General features: G+C 40.4%; 1 protein-coding gene across 1 annotated transcript; it reads right to left on the bottom strand.

Moving 5' to 3' along the window:
* Positions 1–1,736: 1,736 nt before the first annotated feature.
* Positions 1,737–5,737, bottom strand: LOC121302075 (homeobox protein Nkx-6.3-like). Its single transcript, XM_041231884.1, has 4 exons — positions 5,259–5,737; positions 5,124–5,147; positions 3,586–3,724; positions 1,737–2,639 (listed from the first exon to the last, which is right to left on the bottom strand). The coding sequence occupies exons 1-4, from the start codon at positions 5,669–5,671 to the stop codon at positions 2,415–2,417; spliced, it is 801 nt and encodes a 266-aa protein (XP_041087818.1). The 5' UTR covers positions 5,672–5,737; the 3' UTR covers positions 1,737–2,414.
* Between the last annotated feature and the right edge of the window lie 3,399 nt (positions 5,738–9,136).

The raw sequence follows: 9,136 nt of genomic DNA, 5'->3' as shown, positions 1-9,136 counted from the left end.
TTGATATAAAAGTATTTTTTCAAAAAAGGTTTCCTCTGTGATGCAAGACGTTTTAAACTTTTATAAAAAATGTTCTAACTTTGTACAGAGCGCAGGTTTTACTGTTGGGGTAGAGTCTGAATGAAACTTACTTTATAATCAATTACAATTGAAGAAAAGGGCTTGTAACCAGACAGTCCCCGGTTCAAATCCCAGCTCAATCACAGACTTGCTGTGCGACCCTGAGAAAGTCACTGAACCTCCTTGTGCTCTGTCTTCAGGGTGACACATTGTTGTAAGTGACCCTGCAGCTGATGCATAGTTCACACACTCTAGTCTCTGTAAACTGCCTTGGATAAAACAAATTATATAACTGAAATGTCACTACAAACCTTGACAAAAACTATTTGAGATACTGACTTTTTAATGAATATTTTTTTCATGCTAATCGGTGATCTGGCACTGCTATATTAATAACTGATGATAGTAGAAGGTATTCACAGTATCTCAAACCTTTTTACACAAACTGAGATTATTGGCCAGTAATCATGTGGTTGATGTCGTTGGATTGTTTTCATGGACACCAGTGTAGCGGTCTGTGCTGGACGGTGGAATGACACTTTTATAATAATGTATGTTAATATAGTCATTTCAAGTCAATATTTCTATGTGTAGCTCGAGGCATATTTGTTCATTGTAACGCACATTGAATGCACTGCAATTTGTCTCACCCGAGGAGAATAATGTATATTTATATAAAATAAAATCTATGCAAATCTGGCCTTTTGAGTCCTTTATTTTCTATATTTTATGTTTTTATTGATTTGTATTAATCTCTCTTTATTATGTATGTATTTGAATGTTGTCAAACGCTGAAATAAACACCAGCTGGAAGAATTTCAGCCTGCATTCATTTCCTCATTAGTCTAAATCCTGTTTATTTGATCATAAAACAGCAGCGTTGAAACATAACCCTTTGATGTATCAAATATTCATTTCCAATTTTAATAAAGTGATGGGTTTTTTTTTTTTTTTTTCATCCCTGTGAAATCAAATCAAAATGTAGAGTTAAAATGTGTACTTCAATTAAGAAATGGGTCGGGTTCACCGAGCACTTACTCCTTTTTATCCTAAAATGAATTAAATTAAAAAAAAGTGTAATCAAGATAATAATAATACAATTTTTAAATAAATTCAGGTAAAAAAAACAAGCAAGTCCAGAAGCTAGCTGATTATTCACATATTTATATTCCTATACAATATGAGAAGCTTGAGATTCTGTTGGAGATGATTGTAGCGCAGTGACATCGTGCTCTGGGTTAAAACCCCATCTACATGTAAATTACCATCAGCAGGATGTGATTACTACTTCAGTTCTACTGCATAAGAGCGTACAGTTCAATCAGCAATCCCAGCCCTGCGAGGATGAACTCTGGTGCAGACGTGCTGCGTTATTATTATACCTGCATCAGCCTGGCTGCGTGGGGTGCGGCACATTGAGAGGATCTTACAATTCAACAGTGTACCGTGTTAAACCTAGTTTACATCTGAAAAGAAATGTATTATTATTATTATTATTATTATTAACTTGATATGCATTTAATTGCAGCCAAAGAGGTTTGCTGTTGTATTTTCCAATACTTGCGTTAATGGTTAAAAGAAAGAAATTGACTTGACGGGTTCCAGTTGTCCATAATTTATTACACAATTAAAATGAGATTCAGACACATTTCAACACATGCTTAAGAAAAACGGGATGTCTGTTTAATTTAATTAGAGCAGCTTAGTTAAAGAGTCCATTACGCCTACAATCTACAGTTTGTTACATTGTTAAAATCAGAGAGCTCTCAGTCGGCCGGTTTTATTGCTTCAGCTGTTTGAATATTCTCATCATTCCGAAGTCGTGAAAGCGCCGGGATCATCCTGGTGGATATTCAATATCAACGTAACGTGATTCATCAGCACTCTGGGGGCTGAACATTGGGAATGGGTGCGTATTATCCAGGATGGGATGGGTGCGTATTATCCGGGATGGGTCTTTGTCGTGGTTTTCACTTTGACATTCTCAGTTTCATGGTTTTAAATGCTATACATACATACACACACACACACACTGAGTGAATGCAATATTCACAATTAATCAAAAGACTCGATGTACAGTACTTTGGAAGAAGCCGGTTGTAGTCTTAAAGGTCTTCTATATGAGCTCAGCTCCTGTTTGAAGTAAGTCACGTTTGATCTCAGCCCACAGTGAAGCTAGGAGCCGCTGTAGATTGTGTGCAGTGTGTGGTGCTGCAGGAAGGGGAAGGGGATTCAAACCCTCTGGCTGATGTAAATAACTCCGGCCAGATTGGCTGAGGGAGCTTGCGTCGACCAGGCTCGGGAGTTCAGATCCTGGGGGTTGCAGCAGTGGTCCCCGTGGTCCTCGAGGGGGTTCAGAGGTGGTGGGGGCCCAGCCGCAGGACGGAGAAGGCCCCCCGGTGTTTGCGCAGGAGCAGACTGATCTTCTCGTCATCCTCTTCGGGGTCCAGGGGCTTGTTGTACTCGTCGTCCTCCACCTCGTTCTCCGACACCGCCTGGTCCGGCCCAGCCCGCTGCGTGGAGCTCGGTTCGGAGCCGTTCTTCTTGCGCCACTTGGTGCGTCGGTTCTGGAACCACACCTACAGGGAGATCCCAAAGAGACACGTTGGTTCTGTTTGTGGGATGCTCTGGTTAGAAATCAAACCCACGACACATCACTCGCCATGCAGAAGGGAAAGCTACCAGGACAGAGGTGTCACTGCTGCTTTCACAGAATCTGGGACTAGCTTACTGCACATTGTCATTATTTAGATCAAATAAAGTTACCAAATGAATGTAATTATCAAGACATTAAAATGATCATGTTTCATGAGCTGAAATAAAAGATCCCAGAAATTTTCCATATGCACAAAAAGCTTATTTCTCTCAAATTTTGTGCACAAATTTGTTTACATCCCTGTTAGAGAGCATTTCTGCTTTGTCAAGATAATCTATCCACCTGACAGGTGTGGCATATCAAGAAGCTGATTAAACAGCATGATCATTGCACAGGTGCACCTTGTGCTTTGAACAATAAAAGGCCACTCTAAAATGTGCAGTTTTGTCACACAACACAATGACACAGATGTATTGAGGGAGCGTGCAATTGGCATGCTGACTGCAGGAATGTCCACCAGAGCTGTTGCCAGAGAATTGAATGTTCACTTCTCTACCCTAAGCCGCCTCCAACGTCGTTTTAGAGAATTTGGCAGTACGTCCAACCGGCCTCACAACCACAGACCACGTGTAACCACGCCAGCCCAGGACGTGGTTAAGACGTTCATTGATGTGTAATAATAACAGGGATGTTAATAAGACCCCTGTTGCAGTTTCACCCATTCCAAGCTTGGTTAGCCTGTGTCTAGGTAACAAGCTCAGGTGTGTCTTATTGAACTCCTAGTAAAACCAGGAATGGATCAAATCTCTATGCAGCAGGAGTCTTGCTTCCAGGCTTGTAATGCTTGTTTATTTAAGGGCTGGTATTTCAAAGCCCTTCTTGTTCTTTGACTGCGCGGGCAGTGGAATCTCTGAGTTTGGACCTCTCACCTTGACCTGTGACTCGCTCATGCCCAGTGAGTATGCCAGCCGGGCTCGCTCCGGCCCTGCCAGGTACTTGGTCTGCTCAAAGGTCTTCTCCAACGCAAAGATCTGGTGCCCGCTGAACGTGGGGCGTGTGTGTTTCTTCCTGCCGGGCATGGCAGTCAGCTGCCCACCGCCTGCTTCGCAAACACATTCAAGAGAACACTTTTAGTTTCTTACACATTTCCTAACCTGTGCTATCTATACAGGATATGTGATACAGCATTTTTGTTTAAAGAGAGTCAGATCGATGCCAACTCTGGTGCAATATAAACCACACCCGGCATTAACGGTTTAATATCGCAATGTGTGGGGCATTGGTTATAGATTTCCTAATCTGTCCTTTCTAAAAAGTCACCACAGTAATTTTGCTTTTTTTCCCATGCTTGTTGCATTTACCACAGCCTACCATGTCATGTTTTTTGTATATACTTTACCATACCTCTCCATGCTTTGCAATACTTCCTTATGCTTTACCATCCCTCTCCGTGCTTTACAATGCTTCCCTATGCTTTACCAGACCTCTCCGTGCTTTACAATGCTTCCATATGCTTTACCTAACCAGATTGTCCATTTTAGTACTAATGTAATTTACACTGTCATGTTTTATTTTGGTAGCACTTGTTTGTGCATCTGAAATATATTATTATTATTATTATTATTATTATTATTATTATTATTATTATTATTATTATTATTATTATTATTTATTTAACAGACACCTTTATCCAGGGCGACTTACAGAGAGCCGATAGAAATATACGTGAAGATGTTTTCAAAGCGCTGGCGTGGTATTTGTGTTTGATTGTTCTAAACACTGGGTTTTGCAGCGTAATATAGATCTCAGTGGTTATACAGTCGGAGTTGAACAGTGTTAGAGGTCGCCTATCTCATATTCTGCGTTTATTCGATTATTTTCCAACATACGTTCTGCACATTGTATTAATTTATAAAACCAAAAAAGTACATCAAAAAACTAAAAATCTTATTTGGAGGGTTTGATTTCTGAAAAATACAATAAAGTTTGGAGGATTGAATCTAGTGCAATGTTTGAGCGGGTTTGTTTTTCAGTAAATATCCCGCAGTGCATGTCTAAGCACACCAAGTTAATGGCCCTGTCTGTACTGTATAATGCACACTGTACTGTTCCAAAGTCTTGCCAAGGCAGCTCCTCCTTCTTGTACCTCATACAGAATTCTAAGAAGGTTGTTAACTATTATATTAATTGCAATGTAAAAAAAGAGGCAACACGACAACTCAAGGCTGGGTTTACATTTTTTGCTGCATACTTATTTCAACTTATGCACAGGTAAACTAGTGTAATACTGTTTATACACTGCAGTATTTTACCTGTGCAATGTTTACTGTCATTAAATCTCTAAGCTTTTTAAAAAGTCCTCTAAATTGCGGCATGACAAGAATTAAGCCCCTTTTTAAACTCTGGTTCGTTTTTTGTCAGCAATCAGACAACTGTTTTCTTTTACTGTGGAAAGGAACCTATGAACTGTGGGATGCTCTCATTCAGAGGACTTATAGAGAACACTTTTGCCTTTTTAGACGGGTAAAAGCCAAGTACTGCAGACGGTGGGGGGGGGGGGGTGCATGTGAATCCATTTATAAATAATCTTCAAAGACTTCACTTACTGTTGCCACACTGCTCCCTGCCTGCCCTCCAGTCGTAACCAGCCTCGCTCCAGCAGCCCCCAGTCCTCCCCTTGGCTGGGAACTCGCCTCCAGGTTTGGAGCAGCCCCCCACGGACGGCGCGTAGTCCCGGCTGTAGTAGACCCCCGGGGCGGGGGCGGTTCCGAAGCCCCCCATGTGGGAGTAGCCGGAGAGGAGGGTCCCGCCGGGGCCCCCCATCACCGGCCTGCTCAGGATATCGCTGATGCCATGCGGGGTGCCCGGCTGGAGCTGGCAGTGGAGCGCGGAGGAAGGGTGCAGTTTGTAAAAGGAGTTCTGCACAGAATACTGGCACACAGGGGCCTTGCTGTCTGTGCTCAGCTGGTTCAGGGTGCTGTTGAACAGGAAGGGTCCCGGGATGTTGTGATCCATTTGGTAAACTCCAGTGTAATTGAAAATATGTATATCGAGATATAATAATCAAAAAATGAAAGCCCTTTTTTTAAACTGGATTTAAAGTTAAATAAATCGCTTTTAAAGAAGTCAAAATTTGACAGACGCCATCTTTTAAAACTTTTAAATCCAAAACCAAGAATAAAAATGATAAATATGTTTTCAGTTCATTCAAAGATTCTTTACATTGATAGAGGCACAAGCCGGATTGGATACAAATCTTCTTTTTTTTTTTTTTTGTAAAGCCTTTACAATAAAATGCAAAAAAGAACAAAAATTAGTGCAACAATTTCAAAAGACTTCCAAACTGGAATGGAATTTTCTTTCTATCTTTTTTTTGAAAAAGAGAGTGCTTTAAATAAATACTCTTCCAGTGGTTTGTTTCTAAGAGATCCAGTCAGTATGAACACAAAATATATATTTGTTCTTCTTTTCTTTTCACTGTCTCTGTCCCACTGTGCGCTCCAAGCAGGTAAATCCAAGGTAAACACCAGAGGTTAATAAAAAAAATAAATAGATACAGTGGCCCCAAAAGACGAATGTCTCTCCAGCACTTTACAAGTAGGTAATAAATAAGAAGGACCTTTAGGAGAGTTGACACCTGACTGATAAAGATGTGCCTCATTAGAATGCCGGGTTGTGATTGGCTGGGGTCGCCGCTGCCTCTTTACTATTGGCCACCGGTTGACGGGCAGGGCTTTTATTGGGTGGCTGGGGATTAATAGGTTTTTAAACGGACAGAGGGAATAAGTTGCTTTTTGATGAGAAGGAGAGTTGTGAAGCTGCAGTCCACAGCAACGAAGGAGAGGCACAAAATGCTGTGCGAATCAGCAGCAAGGCCATATTTACTTGGATATATATATATATATATATTATATATATATATATATATATATATATATATATATATATATATATATATATATATATTATGTAATGTCTTACAGCACTAGTTTTATCTTAGCTTACCTGTCTGTCTGTCTGTCTGTGCATCTCTCTGTGTGTGTGTGTGTGTGTGTATCTGCTTGTGTGTGCGTGCCTGTCTGTATCTGTGTGTGTGTGTGTGTGTGTGTGCATGTCTGTCTCTGTATCTGTGTGTCTGTCTGTGTATCTGTGTGTGTAACTGTGTGTGTGTTTATCTGTCTGTCTGTCTGTCTTATTATTAGACAAACATTCCGACTATCGAAAAATATATCAGGAAACTTTTAGAGCCGTGCAAGAACACTGGAGTATTAGCGCTCACTTAAGTGTGGTTTATCAATGCGTAAAAGCCAGGCACACACTTGAGTGAGCTCTCTATGGCGTTATGTAGTAATTTCTAAGGTCCTTCCTGGATGAGGGGTACCCTCTCTCTAACTCTCTCTAGCTACCGACTCTGTGTATCCCTGTTCTTTCCTTGAGATCAGAAAATGCAGAACTTTTAGTTCCAAAAAATCGTATTAAATTAACTGGAGCCAGAGCTTTCTGCTGTTGTGCTCCTCGTTAGTGGAACGCTGTTCCGGTCGGCATCGGGCAGGTTGAGACACTGGATTCTGTTAAGTTTAAATTGAAAACATACTTTGAATGCGCTTTCTATATAATTGGTGTAGCTGGAGCGTATTGTACAATACAAAAATAAGTCTGTATTATATTGTAAAATCTTGCTGTTTATTTCACCCCCAAACCTCACTGCTATTTTGCCATTCACCCCGCTGTATCAAATCGACAGCCCTGAGACCCAAGATTAAAAATCCCTGTCTTCTCCTCTATTTAATATGTCTATTGATCTGCCCATCTATCTGTTTGACTGACTACCTTTATTTTATGTCTATACGTCTTCCAAGGTTCAAACTAAACGCAGATTTTTCATCTACACTAACAGTACCGGCACAAGCTATTGAAACAACAATTGATTTACATCAAGACTCTGTGTGGGGAGTGCACTGCCCATGCTTCCTCACTCAGACCCTTACTAAAAACCCGGGTATCTCTGAATAGATCATCTTTAAAAATACGCTGAGGATTTTAATGAGCAAGACATCTCACAAGCAGAATGGCACTCCAAAATGCTCTCCTTCTTCCAGGAAAGCAGCACAGCTGGGGAGGGGGAGTTTGTTGTCGAATAACTTCACTCAGACTACTTGCTCACTAAATATCTTGCAATCCCTGAATAGAAAATCGTCTCCTCTTTATAAATATGCAAAGGATTTTAGTCAATTCATTCAAAAAAAAAAAAAAAAAAAGTTTCTAGTCTTTATTTGTACCTCGTCAATTCTTGAGGTGGTATGGATAATAATAATAATAATAATAATAATAATAATAATAATAATAATAATAATAATAGGCTGTGTCCTTAGCTCATTAGAGAACAGGTAACACATTTGGCGTTGCGCTACACTACAGCAGTATTTTCACTGTCTAGATATCTGAGCTCTCTCTCTGTGGGTCGGCCTGTTTCTGCATCTGGGCTGACCGTCTATAAAATCCTACTGTCCCCCCGGGAAAAGGTTAACCAGAATATGGAAAGCATTATGCTCCCTTTAATTTAACTACACTTACAAACAAAAATCTACTTCCTTACCTCTTATGTGCAATGGCAGTGTTGTCACCCGGCCTACATTTTGTCTGTTGACGATCTTGTGATATTTTGAAGATGCAGGTATTTTAAATTTAGAAATACTAGAATAAAATGTATTCAACTTGTCGTCTAACATTTCCACTTGGAATCTTTCTCAGTTTGAAACATACATTTGAAAGACAGCGCGACAGGCGTAAACAAGGGGGTCTGTCTGTCTGTCCGTCGAACACGACTTGCAGCAGCTGGAGGTGATGGCGCAAGACATGCGTTTAATTTAAACATGTAACCGGCTTCAGCTTCGAACATAATTGATAAAGCCGTCACAGAGCTGGCAAATGGGGTTGACTCCTTTCACTTTCCATCTCCCTGAAGTATTTTGTATTGGGTAATCGATGGGTCTAGGCTGAGTATTGATCCCCGCGGCCATTTGTCACACGACCCATACATCACACAGGCTGTGCCTGCGTGTCCAAGTGGAAGTTCAAATTAATGCTGGACAGGGACCCCGAAGGTTGTTTGAGCCATTAGAAAAAAAAACGCAGTAGCTCGCTGGTCCATTACACTTCACTCAACACCGCGGGTTACACTTTCACATTATCACTGAGGAGATTTGGGCTTGCTTAGCTTTATAAAGTACATTTTAAAATTAAAAGTTAAAATGTTACATTGACATTTTTTAAATGTTGCTTTTTTATATTTAACTGTGTGTGTGTGTGTGTGTGTGTGTGTGTGTGTGTGTGTGTGTGTGTGACATGTATAGGTTTTACATATGTTTGTCCAAAATTTAAATAAATAAACAAATAAATAAATAAATTCATTACAATAGTAAGAATAAATTTATTTCGCCCAAATTGTAAAGCGATCCACTCCAACGGCCACATCACAGT

This window comes from Polyodon spathula, chromosome 29, assembly GCF_017654505.1.
Source record: "Polyodon spathula isolate WHYD16114869_AA chromosome 29, ASM1765450v1, whole genome shotgun sequence".
Taxonomy (NCBI): Eukaryota; Metazoa; Chordata; class Actinopteri; order Acipenseriformes; family Polyodontidae; genus Polyodon; species Polyodon spathula.
Note: the sequence above shows the minus strand (reverse complement) of the source record. Positions and strands in the feature narration are given on the sequence as shown.

What these genes read in the sequence shown, in the direction of transcription:
- LOC121302075 (XM_041231884.1), bottom strand. Translation starts at nt 5,671, where the DNA reads ATGGATCACAACATCCCGGGACCCTTCCTGTTCAACAGCACCCTGAAC. An exon ending in CTGAATGAGAGCATCCCACA is followed by an intron (nt 3,725 to 5,123) that starts GTTCATAGGTTC and finishes CATGCCCGGCAG; the next exon opens with GAAGAAACACACACGCCCCA. An exon ending in TGAGCGAGTCACAGGTCAAG is followed by an intron (nt 2,640 to 3,585) that starts GTGAGAGGTCCA and finishes ATCTCCCTGTAG; the next exon opens with GTGTGGTTCCAGAACCGACG.